The following is an 18,135-nucleotide window of genomic DNA, read 5'->3' as shown; positions in this document are numbered from 1 at the left end:
TTCGGTTGCCGTGTATGCAGTGGAGTTCCGCACTCTTGCTGCTGAGACAGGTTGGAATAATGAGGCCCTATCTTCTGCATTCTGGCAAGGTCTGTCTGAAACCCTAAAGGATGAGCTTGCCGCACGAGATCGTCCCACTAACCTGGAGGAGTTGATCGCTCTGTCCATTCATGTGGATCAGCGTCTGCTGGAGCGGAGATACGAGCGTTCTCATTACCGTCAACGGGTTTCAAGAACTCTTGCTCCCTCCTTCGTGGCTCCGTTACCTCCTTCCGGGGACATTCCAGAACCCATGCAGTTGGGAGGCAACAGGCTGTCTCCTGCTGAGAAACAGCGTCGGCGCAAGGCCGGTCTTTGCATGTACTGTGGCAATTCCGGTCACGCTGTACCCCAGTGTCCTCACAAACCGGGAAAACGCCAGCTCCCAATGAGATCCCGGAGAGTTTCGTTGGGAATATTGACACTTTCTCCCATCGTCCAGAGCATCCTTCCCACCAGGATAATCTTGCCCATTACACTTTCTGAAGAGGGGTTTCACACTCAGGCACGAGCGTTCATTGACTCCGGTTCTGCAGGTAATTTCATTGATGAGACTTTTGCTAGACTGAACAATATCCCTTTGATCAACAGGAGGACGCCGGTAGGACTGGAGGCCATTGACGGTCGACCGCTTAAACCAGCATTTATCACGCTACAGACGGTGCCTCTTCTACTGCAGTTCGTCAACGTCCATACGGAGATCATTACCCTCGATGTAATCCACACTCCTTCTGCTGAGCTGATTTTGGGTCTTCCTTGGCTTCAACTTCATAATCCTCGCATCGACTGGACGGATCAGGAACCCATCCAGTGGGCTCCTTCTTGTGCCAAGACATGTACCCAGATTTTCCAGAGGATTGGTGGATTGTCTACCCTATCTGAGAAGATTAACTCCTTACCCTCTGTGTACTGGGAATTCCGTGATGTATTCGACAAGGCACGTTCCGAGGTTCTACCTCCGCACCGGTCTTTTGATTGTCCTATTGACCTACTTCCGGGCGCACCTCTTCCCAGGGCAAGATCCTATCCTCTCTCTCTCCCAGAGACAAGGGCCATGAACACTTACATTGCTGAGAACTTAGAGAGGGGTTTCATCAGAAAATCATCTTCCCCGGTCGGAGCAGGCTTCTTCTTTGTCAAGAAAAAGGACGGTTCTCTCCGCCCATGCATAGACTACCGGGGTTTGAATAATATCACTCGTAAAAATCGCTACCCTCTGCCTTTGATTCCATAACTCTTCGACCGTCTCCAGGGAGCAACTATCTTTTCTAAGCTGGATCTAAGAGGTGCCTACAATTTAGTAAGGATACGAGAGGGGGACGAGTGGAAGACTGCTTTTAACACCCATAACGGCCACTACGAATATCTGGTTATGCCGTTCGGTTTGTGCAACGCACCAGCAGTTTTCCAGGATTTTGTCAACGAGATTTTTCGGGACATTCTGAACTCATTTCTTATTGTTTACTTGGATGACATCCTCATTTTTTCTAAATCCACTCAAGAACACATCAAACATGTTCAACAAGTACTGTTACGTCTTCGGGAGAACCATCTTTTTGCGAAGCTGGAGAAATGTCAGTTCCACCTCAAATCAGTGGCATTTTTGGGTTACGTCATCTCGGACTCCGGTTTCAATATGGATCCAGAAAAACTTAAGGCTATTCTGGACTGGCCTCGTCCGACTACTCTTAGAGCCGTGCAACGCTTTTTAGGTTTTGCAAACTATTATCGACGTTTCATCCGCAACTTTTCGTCCACCGTATCTCCCATAACAGCCCTCACCAAGAAGGGTGCAGATCCTTCATCTTGGTCGGAGACCGCCATTAGGGCATTTGATCTGCTAAAGAGGGCTTTTGTGTCTGCTCCCATCCTCACCCACCCAGATCCTAAACTCCCATTTACCTTGGAGGTGGATGCATCGGACATTGGGGCTGGGGCTGTTCTGTCCCAGAGAACATCTCCCTTAGCCAGACTGCACCCATGTGCGTTTTTCTCGAAGAGATTTTCGTCCGCTGAACGGAATTATGATGTCGGGAATAGAGAGCTTTTGGCGATCAAGTTGGCTTTAGAGGAGTGGAGACATTTCTTAGAGGGTACTGAGACACCCATTACCATTCTGACGGATCATAAGAATCTCCTCTACCTAGAGGGGGCACGGCGTTTGAACGCTCGACAAGCCCGCTGGGCTTTGTTTTTTTCACGATTTAATTTTCTCATCTCCTTCATTCCTGGCTCCAAGAATCTAAAGGCGGACGCTCTATCGTGACAGTTCCTGGCGGAGGACAGGTCTGAAGAGCAACTTGAGTCTATTATTCCTTCTAGTTGTATCCTGTCCGCTAATTCGTTTGATATCATGGGCAAGATTCAATCCGAACAGTCACGGACTCCTGAGGGACTCAAGGTTCCGGAGGGAAGACTCTACACGGCACCTCAACACCGCAAGAAGGTTCTCGAGTGGTGTCATTCCTCTAAATCAGCAGGACACCCAGGGATACGGAAGACCAACGACCTGGTTCAACGTACCTTCTGGTGGCCAGAGAGGGCTAAAGATGTGGAGGAGTTTGTCAAAGCGTGTAGTATTTGCGCTCGCAACAAGGTACCTCGGGTCAGATCTGCTGGGCTTCTGCTACCGTTACCCATTCCAGACCGTCCCTGGAACCATATTTCTATGGACTTCATTGTAGAGCTTCCAGAATCCAAAGGAAAAAATACGATTCTGGTGGTCATCGATCGTTTTTCCAAACAGTCGCACCTTGTTCCTTTGAGGGGTCTACCGAATTCCTCCAGGCTGGCAGATGTCTTCATTCAGGAGATTTTTCGTCTTCACGGAGTACCTTCTACCATTGTCTCGGATCGTGGGTCTCAATTCGTGTCGAGGTTTTGGCGTGCCTTTTCCCAGAAGTTGGGGATTTCGCTTCAGTTCTCTTCTGGGTACCATCCACAGACCAATGGTCAGACGGAGAGGGTCAACCAAAACCTGGAACAATACCTTCGATGTTTTATAACTGATACACAGGAGGACTGGGTGGATCTGCTTCCATGGGCCGAGTTTGCTCTGAACTCTCTTCGCAATGATTCTACCCAAGAATCTCCATTCTTTATAAATTTTGGATTTCATCCGTCTCGGTCACCTTTCTCTTCTCTCTCCTCAGGGGTGCCAGCAGTGGACAAGCACGTTTCTCGCCTGAAGGTCTTATGGTCCAAGATTCAGGAGAACTTAAGGGTGGCTACAGGGAGACAGAAACTCCAGGCTGATCGACTTCGACGCCAAGTGCCGGAGTTCGCCCCAGGAGACAGGGTATGGCTCTCGTCCAGGAATATCCGTTTGAAGGTTCCTACCATGAAGCTCGCTCCCAAGTTCCTCGGTCCCTTTACCATAGTTAGGAGGATTAATCCTGTGGCTTACAAGCTACGTCTTCCACCTTCTATGAAGATACCTTCGGTCTTCCATGTGTCCTTACTTAAACCAGTGTTTCGGAGTCCTCGCTTTTCCAAAAATACTTCTTCTCCACGTCCGATTATGATTCAAGGTCAACAGGAATACGAGGTGCAGTTTGTCCTGGATTCTAGAATTTCCAGAGGAGGAGTACAATACTTGGTTCACTGGAAAGGGTTCGGACCAGAGGAACGTTCATGGATTCCTCACCGGGATCTTCACGCACCTCGTCTTCTACAGGCCTTTCATCGCAAGAATCCCTCCAAGCCTTATCATGGTCGCCCGGAGGTCGCCCCTGAAGGGGGGGGTACTGTGAGGATTCTGGAGTCACGTCGCTCACGGCGTGCTCCTCACTTACCTGCAACTCCGTCTGGGTCTCCCGCGGCGCACGTGGACTCCGGAGGCAAGCCGCCGACAGCTGTTCCTCCTATGCGCGCGCGCGCACGTCTTCCTCTCTCTTCTGCTCTCGGAGCAGGGCGTGGGTCCGCGCACGCAGCCGATGGCACTGATTCACGGAGGCGCGGCCACACGGAGGCGCTCCCGCCTCTTAAAGGCACAACACCTCTTTTGATGGCCATCACCAAATACAGTCAGGCTGCTGGGCTATATGGCTCCTCCCCTGGGACTCCTTCTGGACCTATACCTGCTGTAAACTGGCCTTTCCACACACCTCCACCTTGCTGCGCTGCTATTGGATCCTCTCTCTTATATATACCTTGCAGAGTCACTGACTCGTTGGCTGAGCATAGAACCAGTTGTTCTCACCTCTCTCTGCCTCCTTAGTCTATTTCGCAGACTTCCTCGTGAACTGAACCGGCTTCCGCTACGTCTTCCTGTACCTCTGGCATCCCGAACTCGGCATACGGCTACACGACTCTCCGCACCTCTGGCATCCCGATCCTGGCTTACGGTAAACGACAACGTCCCTCTCTCTAACCCCGGACTTGGCTAACGGCCTCTCTACCTACCGTACCTCTCCTACCCCGATCCGGAATCCCAGACCACTCTTCAATCAAGACGTGCCCTCGTGGCTGTGGGTGGCGTTATTTCCTATCCCACCTCAGCACCGCGGTCCCGTCTCGTTTGTGGTGAGCACATCCTTACAGTAAACCCCCCCCCCCCCCAATATCAGTCTCTGGCACCGGTGCCGCCGGGGTGTGGGCCCCGCCCCCGCCGTTCTCTGATTGGTCACCCTCTCCTCCACTCAGCACTCGTCTCCTCACTGCTCCCAGCCACCCTCCGCGGCCCACCCCCTCAGCACCAGCGCTTCCGTCGGCCGCCGCACTCACACTTTCCGCCCCGCGCTTCCCACCTAGACAAATTTTAATCCGGACACGCTGGCAAACTCAAACTCGCCACATTTTCATGGCCAATTCTCCACTTGTGGTTGCCCACCTCGGAATGATAGATAATACATTATATAACAACACTGCCACATGCTGGTGACTCTCTATACTGCAACTATATTGCAATATACCTCTAAGAAATAGATTAGGAATTGACACCCTGTGGTCACCTGCAGTATTACATGTATATTGTAGTGTTAATCCTAGGTGTGTACATTCAATTATTATTATCATTTATTTAGTAATAGTAGTGGTACTCGTGTAAACGAGTACATTAAACAGTACTGGTACTCCTGCGTGTGCTCATTACATAGTACCGGTACTCCTGCGTGGTTCATTACATAGTACTGGTACTCCTGCGTGTGTTCATTACATAGTACTGGTACTCCTGCGTGTGTTCATTACATAGTACTGGTACTCCTGCGTGTGTTCATTACAAATTACTGGTACTCCTGCGTGTGTTCATTACATAGTACTGGTACTCCTGCGTGTGCTCATTACATAGTACTTGTACTCCTGCGTGTGCTCATTACATAGTACTGGTACTCCTGCGTGTGTTCATTACATAGTACTGGTACTCCTGCGTGTGCTCATTACATAGTACTGGTACTCCTGCGTGTGTTCATTACATAGTACTGGTACTCCTGCGTGTGCTCATTACATAGTACTGGTACTCCTGCGTGTGTTCATTACATAGTACTGGTACTCCTGCGTGTGCTCATTACATAGTACTGGTACTCCTGCGTGTGTTCATTACATAGCACTGGTACTCCTGCGTGTGCTCATTACATAGTACTGGTACTCCTGCGTGTGTTCATTACATAGTACTGGTACTCCTGCGTGTGCTCATTACATAGTACTGGTACTCCTGCGTGTGCGCATTACATAGTACTGGTACTCCTGCGTGTGTTCATTACATAGTACTGGTACTCCTGCGTGTGCTCATTACATAGTACTGGTACTCCTGCGTGTGTTCATTACATAGTACTGGTACTCCTGCGTGTGCTCATTACATAGTACTGGTACTCCTGCGTGTGTTCATTACATAGTACTGGTACTCCTGCGTGTGCTCATTACATAGTACTGGTACTCCTGCGTGTGCGCATTACATAGTACTGGTACTCCTGCGTGTGCTCATTACATAGTACTGGTACTCCTGCGTGTGCTCATTACATAGTACTGGTACTCCTGCATGTGCTCATTACATAGTACTAGTACTCCTGCGTGTGCTCATTACATAGTACTGGTACTCCTGCGTGTGCTCATTACATAGTACTAGTACTCCTGCGTGTGCTCATTACATAGTACTGGTACTCCTGCGTGTGCTCATTACATAGTACTGGTACCTGCGGGACGCTCGTGTATACAGGTCTGGTGGATGAAGCTCGGGCTGCAGTCATCTGATAGCCGCACACACAGGACCCTTTGCTGCTGAGTATTAGATCTTCTCACCAGGAACGTCTGTGGAAGAGTGAGATGAGATGTACGGTCCTAGAGGTTTCCGCCTTTGTATCGCTGTCAGCCCTAGAGGTGCCAAGGTTTGCATTCATGTGCCATCCCTACAGGGGCCAGGCTCTGTCTCCCGTGTGTCAGTCATAGAGGTTCCAAGCTCTGTCTCCCGTGTGTCAGTCCTAGAGGTGCCAAGTTCTGTCTCCCCTGTGCCAGTCCTAGAGGTGTAAGGCTGTCTCTCCAGTACCAACCCTAGAGGTGCCAGGTGCTCTGTATCCCTGTGTCAGCCCTAGACGTTGGATATAGGTGCCAAGCTCTGTATCCGTGTCCAGTCCTAGAGGTGCCAGGCTCTGTATCCCTGTGTCAGCCCTAGAGGTGCCAGGCTCTGTATCCCTGTGTCAGCCCTAGAGGTGCCAGGCTCTGTATCCCTGTGTCAGCCCTAGAGGTGCCAGGCTCTGTATCCCTGTGTCAGCCCTAGAGGTGCCAGGCTCTGTATCCCTGTGTCAGCCCTAGAGGTGCCAAGCTCTGTATCCCTGTGTCAGCCCTAGAGGTGCCAGGCTCTGTATCCCTGTGTCAGCCCTAGAGGTGCCAAGCTCTGTATCCCTGTGTCAGCCCTAGAGGTGCCAGGCTATGTATCCCTGTGTCAGCCCTAGAGGTGTCAGGCTCTGTATCCCTGTGTCAGCCCTAGATGTGCCAGGCTCTGTATCCCTGTGTCAGCCCTAGAGGTACCAGGCTCTGTATCCCTGTGTCAGCCCTAGAGGTGCCAAGCTCTGTATCCGTGTCCAGTCCTAGAGGTGCCAGGCTCTGTATCCCTGTGTCAGCCCTAGAGGTGCCAAGCTCTGTATCCGTGTCCAGTCCTAGAGGTGTCAGGCTCTGTATCCCTGTGTCAGCCCTAGAGGTGCCAGGCTCTGTATCCCTGTGTCAGCCCTAGAGGTGCCAGGCTCTGTATCCCTGTGTCAGCCCTAGACGTGCCAGGCTCTGTATCTCTGTGTCAGCCCTAGAGGTGCCAAGCTCTGTATCCGTGTCCAGTCCTAGAGGTGCCAGGCTCTGTATCCCTGTGTCAGCCCTAGAGGTGCCAAGCTCTGTATCCCTGTGTCAGCCCTAGAGGTGCCAGGCTCTGTATCCGTGTCCAGTCCTAGAGGTGCCAGGCTCTGTATCCCTGTGTCAGCCCTAGAGGTGCCAAGCTCTGTATCCCCTGTGTCAGCCCTAGAGGTGCCAGGCTCTGTACCCCTGTGTCAGCCCTAGAGGTGCCAGGCTCTGTACCCCTGTGTCAGCCCTAGAGGTGCCAAGCTCTGTATCCGTGTCCAGTCCTAGAGGTGCCAGGCTCTGTATCCCTGTGTCAGCCCTAGAGGTGCCAGGCTCTGTACCCCTGTGTCAGCCCTAGAGGTGCCAGGCTCTGTACCCCTGTGTCAGCCCTAGAGATGCCAAGCTTTGTATCCGTGTCCAGTCCTAGAGGTGCCAGGCTCTGTATCCCTGTGTCAGCCCTAGAGGTGCCAGGCTCTGTACCCCTGTGTCAGCCCTAGAGGTGCCAGGCTCTGTAACTGAACGCTGCTCCGCTGCTGGTTAGTCCTAGAAGTGTCAGACACCTACCCCTGGTGGCTCCCTCTGCAGTATATGCAGAGCAGTGGCTGAGTTGACCCTCAGGGGTAGCCAGACCGGCTGGGTGAGGAGGAGCCTCTCGCTGATGCTGACCGAGGTCGGTGACCCCCTGGAGGAGAGGGAGGGGGGGGGCCCCCGGGACGGGAAATCATACACAGGGTCCATCATCCTGCAACGGGAGACCATATAGTGATCTGAGTATCTCTATACAGCTCTATACAATTAACACGCTGCGCTATATAATGATGCAGAGTACCTACACACTAATGCAGGGGTGGAGAAAGTGGGGGGCGCAGGATTTTCTGGGGGGGTGCAGAGGCCCCGCGTTTGTCCCCAAGGCATTTAAATGACATGCCGGGAGATCGGGTGAGGCCCCTGCAACTGAACTCACCGAGGTTCAGCCGGCTTCACATGACGCGTTGACATGGCAACGCGGCGGGGTCATGTGACGTTACATGATCCCGCCTTGACGCCCATTGCCATGGCAACGTGTCACGTGACGTCACGTCCCATGACCCTGCTGGCGCCGACAGACAGGGTAAGGGGGGGGCGCAAGCCCCGGGGGAGTGGATGCAGGGGGCGCAGCATCAGAAGTTTGCGAACCCCTGCGCTAATGGACACGCTGCGCTGTATAATGATGCAGAGTATCTCTGAAACACTGATAGTGAACACGCTGCCCAGTATAATGATGCAGAGTATCTCTATACACTGATAATGTATAATGAGAAAAGAGAAACAAGCGCAGACCTCTTCTCATGGGGTAGAATGTAAAAGTAACATTTATAAAGCATTGGTTAAAACCGGTATTACCCACGATGATGCCGGGGTTCCCGCTCCGCTGATCTGTGGGAAACCGGGGCGTCCGTCTTATCTGTGGGAGCCGTCTCTCTCATCGTGCGGATGTCGCTCCGGGAGGTTGGTCGCCCGTGGGAGTTGTTCTCAGATCCTCTGACTCCCGGCGTCTGAGTACTCACACGCCGAGCACCGGAGCTTTCCGCCGGAACAGAGGGAACCTCCGAGGAATCGGCGCATCTCCAGCCACGTCTCACAAGTGAGGTCAGCGCTTCCGAATCGGTATACAGCAAGGCCCCGCTTCTCGGAGCCCCGCTTTTTGGCAATCCGCGGCGGTACTGAGAAGGGGGCCGCCATGTCTGCGCATGCGCAGAACGGGCCGGTCCAAGGTCGTGCATGTACACAATGGGGGGGGGTTGCCGATGTTGCGCATGCGTAGAAGGGCGAATTGCCAGTCTGCGCATGCGCACACACCGAAAATCGTCGGTTCCAATTTCCAGCGGTTTTCGCTTTACGGCGGGCCCTTAGAACGGAACCTGCCGCATGCCCGGGCCCGCCGGTATGTGAAGAGTGACAGAAACGCGAGGGGAAGGAGACAGTGCCAGTCCTGTAAAAGGGTCTCTGGCATCACCAGCAATGTCCAAAATCCTACGCGTTTCGTGACTCACACGGTCACTTCATCAGGGGTATAACATTGTATTCCTAATTGTATACAACAAAAGACAAAAATATCCAGGGCTACAAAATACACAGTTAAATACTTCAATGTTATTATTCTTATGAGTAAGGGTCATTTAGTTAAACCCTTTGGCCAAAGCGTTATAAGCCTGCAGCCACGTCACGGCATGACCAGTGTGCAGCCACGTCACGGCATGACCAGTGTGCAGCCACATCACGGCATGACCAGTGTGCAGCCACGTCACGGCATGACCAGTGTGCAGCCACGTCACGGCATGACCAGTGTGCAGCCACGTCACGGCATGACCAGTGTGCAGCCACATCACGGCATGACCAGTGTGCAGCCACGTCACGGCATGACCAGTGTGCAGCCACATCACGGCATGACCAGTGTGCAGCCACATCACGGCATGACCAGTATGCAGCCACGTCACGGCATGACCAGTGTGCAGCCACGTCACGGCATGACCAGTGTGCAGCCACGTCACGGCATGACCAGTGTGCAGCCACGTCACCGCATGACCAGTATGCAGCCACGTCACCGCATGACCAGTGTGCAGCCACGTCACGGCATGACCAGTGTGCAGCCACGTCACGGCATGACCAGTGTGCAGCCACGTCACGGCATGACCAGTGTGCAGCCACGTCACGGCATGACCAGTGTGCAGCCACGTCACGGCATGACCAGTGTGCAGCCACGTCACGGCATGACCAGTGTGCAGCCACGTCACGGCATGACCAGTGTGCAGCCACGTCACGGCATGACCAGTGTGCAGCCACATCACGGCATGACCAGTATGCAGCCACGTCACGGCATGACCAGTGTGCAGCCACTTCAAGGCATGACCAGTGTGCAGCCACATCAAGGCATGACCAGTGTGCAGCCACGTCACGGCATGACCAGTATGCAGCCACGTCACGGCATGACCAGTATGCAGCCACGTCACGGCATGACCAGTGTGCAGCCACCTCACGGCATGACCAGTATGCAACCACGTCACGGCATGACCAGTATGCAGCCACGTCACGGCATGACCAGTGTGCAGCCACGTCACGGCATGACCAGTGTGCAGCCACGTCACGGCATGACCAGTGTGCAGCCACGTCACGGCATGACCAGTGTGCAGCCACGGCACGGCATGACCAGTATGCAGCCACCTCACGACATGACCAGTATGCAGCCACGTCACGGCATGACCAGTGTGCAGCCACGTCACGGCATGACCAGTGGTGTGCAGCCACGTCACGGCATGACCAGTGTGCAGCCACGTCACGGCATGACCAGTGTGCAGCCACGTCACGGCATGACCAGTGTGCAGCCACTTCACGGCATGACCAGTGTGCAGCCACGGCACGGCAGGACCAGTATGCAGCCACGTTACGGCATGACCAGTGTGCAGCCACGGCACGGCAGGACCAGTATGCAGCCACGTCACGGCATGACCAGTGTGCAGCCACGTCACGGCAGGACCAGTATGCAGCCACGTCACGGCATGACCAGTGTGCAGCCACCTCACGGCATGACCAGTATGCAGCCACGTCACGGCATGACCAGTATGCAGCCACGTCACGGCATGACCAGTGTGCAGCCACGTCACGACATGACCAGTGTGCAGCCACCTCACGGCATGACCAGTGTGCAGCCACGTCACGGCATGACCAGTGTGCAGCCACGTCACGGCATGACCAGTATGCAGCCACGTCACGGCATGACCAGTGTGCAGCCACGTCACGGCATGACCAGTGTGCAGCCACTTCACGGAATGACCAGTATGCAGCCACCTCACGGCATGACCAGTATGCAGCCACGTCACGGCATGACCAGTGTGCAGCCACGTCACGACATGACCAGTGTGCAGCCACCTCACGGCATGACCAGTGTGCAGCCACGTCACGGAATGACCAGTGTGCAGCCACGTCACGGAATGACCAGTGTGCAGCCACTTCACGGCAGGACCAGTGTGCAGCCACGTCACGGCATGACCAGTGTGCAGCCACGTCACGGCATGACCAGTATGCAGCCACGTCACGGCAGGACCAGTATGCAGCCACTTCATGGCAGGACCAGTATGCAGCCAAGTCACGGCATGACCAGTGTGCAGCCACGTCAGGACATGACCAGTATGCTGCCACTTCACGGCAGGACCAGTGTGCAGCCACGTCACGGCATGACCAGTGTGCAGCCACGTCACGGCATGACCAGTATGCAGCCACGTCACGGCAGGACCAGTATGCAGCCACTTCACGGCAGGACCAGTATGCAGCCACGTCACGGCATGACCAGTATGCAGCCACGTCACGGCATGACCAGTGTGCAGCCACGTCACGGCATGACCAGTGTGCAGCCACGTCACGGCATGACCAGTGTGCAGCCACGTCACGGCATGACCAGTGTGCAGCCACGTCACGGCATGACCAGTGTGCAGCCACGTCACGGCATGACCAGTGTGCAGCCACGTCACGGCATGACCAGTGTGCAGCCACGTCACGGCATGACCAGTATGCAGCCACCTCACGGCATGACCAGTGTGCAGCCACGTCACGGCATGACCAGTATGCAGCCACGTCACGGCATGACCAGTGTGCAGCCACGTCACGGCATGACCAGTGTGCAGCCACGTCACGGCATGACCAGTGTGCAGCCACGTCACGGCATGACCAGTGTGCAGCCACGGCACGGCATGACCAGTATGCAGCCACCTCACGACATGACCAGTATGCAGCCACGTCACGGCATGACCAGTGTGCAGCCACGTCACGGCATGACCAGTGTGCAGCCACCTCACGGCATGACCAGTGTGCAGCCACGTCACGGCATGACCAGTATGCAGCCACGTCACGGCATGACCAGTGTGCAGCCACTTCACGGCATGACCAGTGTGCAGCCACGGCACGGCAGGACCAGTATGCAGCCACGTCACGGCATGACCAGTGTGCAGCCACGGCACGGCAGGACCAGTATGCAGCCACGTCACGGCATGACCAGTGTGCAGCCACGTCACGGCATGACCAGTGTGCAGCCACGTCACGGCATGACCAGTGTGCAGCCACGTCACGGCATGACCAGTGAGCAGCCACGTCACGGCATGACCAGTGTGCAGCCACGTCACGGCATGACCAGTGTGCAGCCACGTCACGGCATGACCAGTATGCAGCCACCTCACGGCATGACCAGTGTGCAGCCACGTCACGGCATGACCAGTATGCAGCCACGTCACGGCATGACCAGTGTGCAGCCACGTCACGGCATGACCAGTGTGCAGCCACGTCACGGCATGACCAGTGTGCAGCCACGTCACGGCATGACCAGTGTGCAGCCACGGCACGGCATGACCAGTATGCAGCCACCTCACGACATGACCAGTATGCAGCCACGTCACGGCATGACCAGTGTGCAGCCACGTCACGGCATGACCAGTGTGCAGCCACCTCACGGCATGACCAGTGTGCAGCCACGTCACGGCATGACCAGTATGCAGCCACGTCACGGCATGACCAGTGTGCAGCCACTTCACGGCATGACCAGTGTGCAGCCACGGCACGGCAGGACCAGTATGCAGCCACGTCACGGCATGACCAGTGTGCAGCCACGGCACGGCAGGACCAGTATGCAGCCACGTCACGGCATGACCAGTGTGCAGCCACGTCACGGCATGACCAGTGTGCAGCCACGTCACGGCATGACCAGTATGCAGCCACCTCACGGCATGACCAGTGTGCAGCCACGTCACGGCATGACCAGTGTGCAGCCACGTCACGGCATGACCAGTGTGCAGCCACGTCACGGCATGACCAGTGTGCAGCCACGTCACGGCATGACCAGTGTGCAGCCACGTCACGGCATGACCAGTGTGCAGCCACGTCACGGCATGACCAGTGTGCAGCCACGTCACGGCATGACCAGTGTGCAGCCACCTCACGGCATGACCAGTGTGCAGCCACCTCACGGCATGACCAGTGTGCAGCCACATCACGGCATGACCAGTGTGCAGGTCCTACCAGTACCAGTATCAGTAGCTCTCTCTCATTTTGATACAAATATATATATATATATGTGATGTTGTGGGTTCTGGGTTAGAGCGCGCTGGGATTGTGTGTTTATTCCTAAATGTGCCTGATATACCCCTTCATCTATCATTCACTATATCAAGTGAGTGAGGGCTGTTATATACAGGATGCGGCCGTGCGTGCCTCTGCGAACGCGCGTGCACGTGCCGCATGCTTCTCCTGTATATAGTGCCGGGAGCTGCAGGTAATGCCGGAGACCCTTTTACTGGACTGGCACTGTCTCCTTCCCCTCGCGTTTCCGTCACTCTTCACATACACCGATTCGGAAGCGCTGACGTCACTTGTGAGACGTCGCTGGAGATGCGCCGATTCCTCGGAGGTTCCCTCTGTTCCGGCGGAAAGCTCCGGTGCTCGGCGTGTGAGTACTCAGACGCCGGGAGTCAGAGGAACTGAGAACAACTCCCGCGGGCGACCAACCTCCCGGAGCGACATCCGCACAATGAGAGAGACGGCTCCCGCAGATAAGACGGACGCCCCGGTTTCCACAGATCCCCTGAAGCGATTGGAGCGGTGAACCCCGGCATCATCGTGGGTAATACCGGTTTTAACCAATGCGTTAAAGATTTGTCTTGCTGTACGTGCACCTTTTACCTTTACATCTAAATGTTACTTTTACATACTACCCCATGAGAAGAGGTCTGCGCTTGTTTCTCTTTTCGCTATAGATTTGGAGGCTCTGTCATTCAACCAATGACAGCAGCAGCAGGAGCAGCAGGAGCAGCATCAGGAGAAGCAGGAGCAAGAGCAGCAGCAGCAGGAGGAGCAGCAGGAGCAGCAGCAGCAGGAACAGCAACAGGAGAAGCAGCAGCAGGAACAGCAACAGGAGAAGCAGCAGCAGGAGGAGCAGCAGGAGCAGCAGCAGCAGGAACAGCAACAGGAGAAGCAGCAGCAGCAGCAGGAGCAGCAACAGGAGAAGCAGCAGCAGCAGGAGCAGCAACAGGAGAAGCAGCAGCAGCAGGAGCAGCAACAGGAGAAGCAGCAGCAGGAGCAGCAACAGGAGAAGCAGCAGCAGCAGGAGCAGCAACAGGAGAAGCAGCAGCAGCAGGAGCAGCAACAGGAGAAGCAGCAGCAGCAGGAGCAGCAGACCCTCCTGTGTTCCCCGAAGGAAAGTGATTTTATTCCATACTACACTTGGGGTCTGTGGCAGGACGGCCTGTAGCCGAGGTCAGGGAACAGTCCACACGTATAGTTTCAGGATAAATAAAAACGTTCAGTGGCTTTATTTCTCCACAGTAACATAACATGCGGGTACACTGTCCCTTTAACAAAATAAATCCTGCTCCACTTTGGGAGAAAAACTGACTAATAACACAGCAGACCTATCTAGAAGGCTGGCTGGCTAAACCAGAACCAAACCATAAGGGTACTTTAAGCAGTCAGTAAACAAATGAATAATCCTTACTTTAGTTGAAGTAGTCTTTGGTGAAATCTCTCTCTCTCTCCCTCTCCCTCTCTCTCTCTCTCTCTTCTGTCTCTCTCTCTTCTGTCTCTCTCTCTCTTCTGTCTCTCTCTCTCTTCTGTCTCTCTCTCTCTTCTGTCTCTCTCTCTCTCTCTCTCTCTCTCTCTCTCTCTCTCTCTCGTGCTGTATAATGATGCAGAGTATCCCTATACACTGATACTGAACATGTGGCCCTGTATAATGATGCAGAGTATCTCTATACACTGATAGTGAACATGCATCCCTATAAACTGATAGTGAACATGCGGCCCTGTATAATGATGCAGAGTATCTGTATACACTGATAGTGAACATGCGGCCCTGTATAATGATGCAGAGTATCTCTATACACTGATAGTGAACACGCAGCCCTGCATAATGATGCAGAGTATCTCTATACACTGATAGTGAACATGCGGCCCTGTATAATGATGCAGAGTATCTGTATACACTGATAGTGAACACGCAGCCCTGTATAATGATGCAGAGTGTCTCTATACACTGATAGTGAACATGCGGCCCTGTATAATGATGCAGAGTATCTGTATACACTGATAGTGAACACGCAGCCCTGCATAATGATGCAGAGTATCTGTATACCCTGATAGTGACCATGATGCATTGTTTGCTAGTATTTGGGGTATGCGTACCTCCCAGCGGAGTGTGGCGAGGGGGTGTCCGCCTCTATCACGTCTGCATCACATTCAGGGGTTTCCATACCGGGAGAAACTTTGTACTGACTTCCCTGCGTTCCTCTGAACACGACGTCTGATCTGTATATCGGGTCACGATTACAAGATTACATTGGGATCTGTATATCGGGTCAGGATTACAGGATCACGCTGGGATTTAACCCGGAAAGATTATCCCTTCCAAACAGATTTAAAGGATCATTCTAATTTTGCAACAAACATTGAAACAAAACACTTCATATAAGACTTTCTGTATTATTATTACTTCCGGTTATATCTGTATATAGAGTGTCAGCTCTGTGGAGCAGTGATTCCCTTCTATGTGTTACTGTTATATCTGCTTCTCTTCTCTCTGTATTGTACGTGTATCTGTATAAAGAGAGTAAGCTCTGCAGGGCAGTGATTCCCTTCTGTGTTACTGTTATATCCGCGGCTCCTCTCTCTGTATTGTACGTGTATCTGTATATAGAGTGTCAGCTCTTCAGGGCAGTGAGTCCATTCTATGTGTTACTGTTATATCCGCGGCTCCTCTCTCTGTATTGTACGTGTACCTGTATATAGAGTGTAAGCTCTGCAGGGCAGTGATTCCCTTCTATGTGTAACTGTTATATCCGCGGCGCCTCTCTCTGTATTGTACGTGTATCTGTATATAGAGAGTAAGCTCTGCAGGGCAGTGAGTCCATTCTATGTGTAACTGTTATATCCGCGGCGCCTCTCTCTGTATTGTACGTGTATCTGTATATAGAGAGTAAGCTCTGCAGGGCAGTGAGTCCATTCTATGTGTTACTGTTATATCCGCAGCTCCTCTCTCTGTATTGTACGTGTATCTGTATACAGAGTGTAAGCTCTGCGGGGCAGTGATTCCCTTCTATGTGTAACTGTTATATCCGTGGCTCTTCTCTCTGTATTGTACGTGTATCTGTATATACAGAGTAAGCTCTGCGGGGCAGTGATTCCCTTCTATGTGTAACTGTTATATCTGCGGCGCCTCTCTCTGTATTGTACGTGTATCTGTATACAGAGTGTAAGCTCTGCGGGGCAGTGATTCCCTTCTATGTGTAACTGTTATATCCGCGGCGCCTCTCTCTGTATTGTACGTGTATCTGTATATACAGAGTAAGCTCTGCAGGGCAGTGATTCCCTTCTATGTGTTACTGTTATACCCGCAGCTCCTCTCTCTGTATTGTACGTGTATCTGTATATAGAGTGTAAGCTCTGCAGGGCAGTGACTCCATGCTATGTGTTACTGGTATCTGCTGTTCTCTCTGTAGTGTATCTGTATATAGAGTGTAGGCTTTGCAGGGCAGTGATTTCCTTGTATGTGTTACTGTTATATCCGCGGCTCCTCTCTCTGTATTGTACGTGTATATAGAGTGTAAGCTCTGCAGGGCAGTGACTCCATGCTATGTGTTACTGGTATCTGCTGTTCTCTCTGTAGTGTGTCTGTATATAGAGTGTAGGCTCCGTGGGTCTGTATATAAACGTCTCACATACCTTTTCTGGGCCCTGGGACAGTCTGTGCTGTCTCTCTCCTTCTCCCGCCCCGTGGGGTGTTCCTGAGTGAGTAACTCTGGGTGTTGCAAGGTGTCAAAGTGTCTCACTGTTCACTCAGGATTTCCATACACACCTCTTTCTCTTTTCTCCTCCTCCTCCTCCCTCCTCCCTCTTCTTCCCTCTCTCACCTTTCTCCCCCTCTCTCCCCCTTTCTCGCCTACCCTGCAGAGACTTGCAAACTTCACACAGGTGCAAAGATTCCAGTGAAAGGGGGTGAGAGAGGGGGTGAAGGGGGAGGGAGAGAGGAGAAAAAGAAGGGGGGAGAGAGAGTGAGAGAAGGGGAGGGAGAAGGGAGAAAGAGGAGAGGCAGAGAGAAGGGGTAGGGAGAGAGGAGAAAGAGAAGGGGGAGGGGGGAGGGAGAGAGGAGAAAGAGAAGGTGGGAGATGGAGGAAGAAGGGGAGGGAGACAGGAGAAAGTTTAGGGGGAGACAGAAGTGAGGAGGGAAAGAGGAGAAAGAAAAGGGGGAGACAGAAGTGGGGAGGGAAAGAGGAGAAAGAAAAGGGGGAGGGGAGAAAGAGAAGAGAGAGAGGGAGAGAGTGAGATAGAGAAGGGGGAGGTAGAGAGGAGAAAGAGAAGGGGGAGGGAGAGAGGAGAGGAAAAAGAAAAGGGGGCGAGAGAAGGGAGAAAAAGAAGACAAAAGAGGAGGGAAGAGAGGGGAAGAGTGTGAAGGAGGGGGAGAGAGAGGGAAGGATGGGGAGAAGGGACTGAGAGAGCTCCGCCCCCCCCATCACAGCTCCGCCCCCCCCTTCACATCGGTGATTCCCTCCCCTCCCCCCCAGGCTGTGAGGGTGAGTGCATGTGTATTTGTGTTTGTCACTTCACCCCACCCTGCAGGCCAATGACAGCGTGAGCCGCCGCCAACCAATGAGCAACTGAACAAACCCACACACAAACAATTTTTCAGTTTTATATATATAGATATATATATATAACTATATGATAACTGTGCTGGAACTATATATATATATATATATATATATATATATATATATATATATATTGGGTGAAAAGGGCGACAAGAAACCTCCACTGTATACATATAGC

At 53.2% G+C, this 18,135-nt stretch overlaps 1 protein-coding gene across 6 annotated transcripts in view; it reads right to left on the bottom strand.

Annotated features, from left to right (window-relative positions):
* Positions 1–17,700, bottom strand: part of RIN1 (Ras and Rab interactor 1) — a 37,597-nt gene extending 19,897 nt beyond the window's left edge. Inside the window, exons 1-4 of one of the 6 annotated variants that reach the window (XM_075569865.1) lie at positions 17,032–17,700; positions 15,496–15,618; positions 7,861–8,038; positions 6,168–6,282 (exon numbers count right to left, since the gene is read on the bottom strand). In XM_075569865.1, coding sequence (XP_075425980.1) covers positions 6,168–6,282; positions 7,861–8,038; positions 15,496–15,563 — 361 coding nt within the window. In that variant the 5' untranslated portion in view covers positions 15,564–15,618; positions 17,032–17,700. Of the gene's footprint in view, positions 1–6,167; positions 6,283–7,860; positions 8,039–15,495; positions 15,715–17,031 lie in introns of all 6 variants that reach the window. The other 5 variants (XM_075569864.1, XM_075569863.1, XM_075569862.1 and 2 more) reach the window with 5 other exon arrangements.
* Between the last annotated feature and the right edge of the window lie 435 nt (positions 17,701–18,135).

Source organism: Ascaphus truei, chromosome 14, assembly GCF_040206685.1.
Source record: "Ascaphus truei isolate aAscTru1 chromosome 14, aAscTru1.hap1, whole genome shotgun sequence".
NCBI classification, from domain to species: domain Eukaryota; kingdom Metazoa; phylum Chordata; class Amphibia; order Anura; family Ascaphidae; genus Ascaphus; species Ascaphus truei.
The sequence above is the reverse complement of the archived record's forward strand: the minus strand, read 5'-3'. Positions and strand labels throughout refer to the sequence as shown.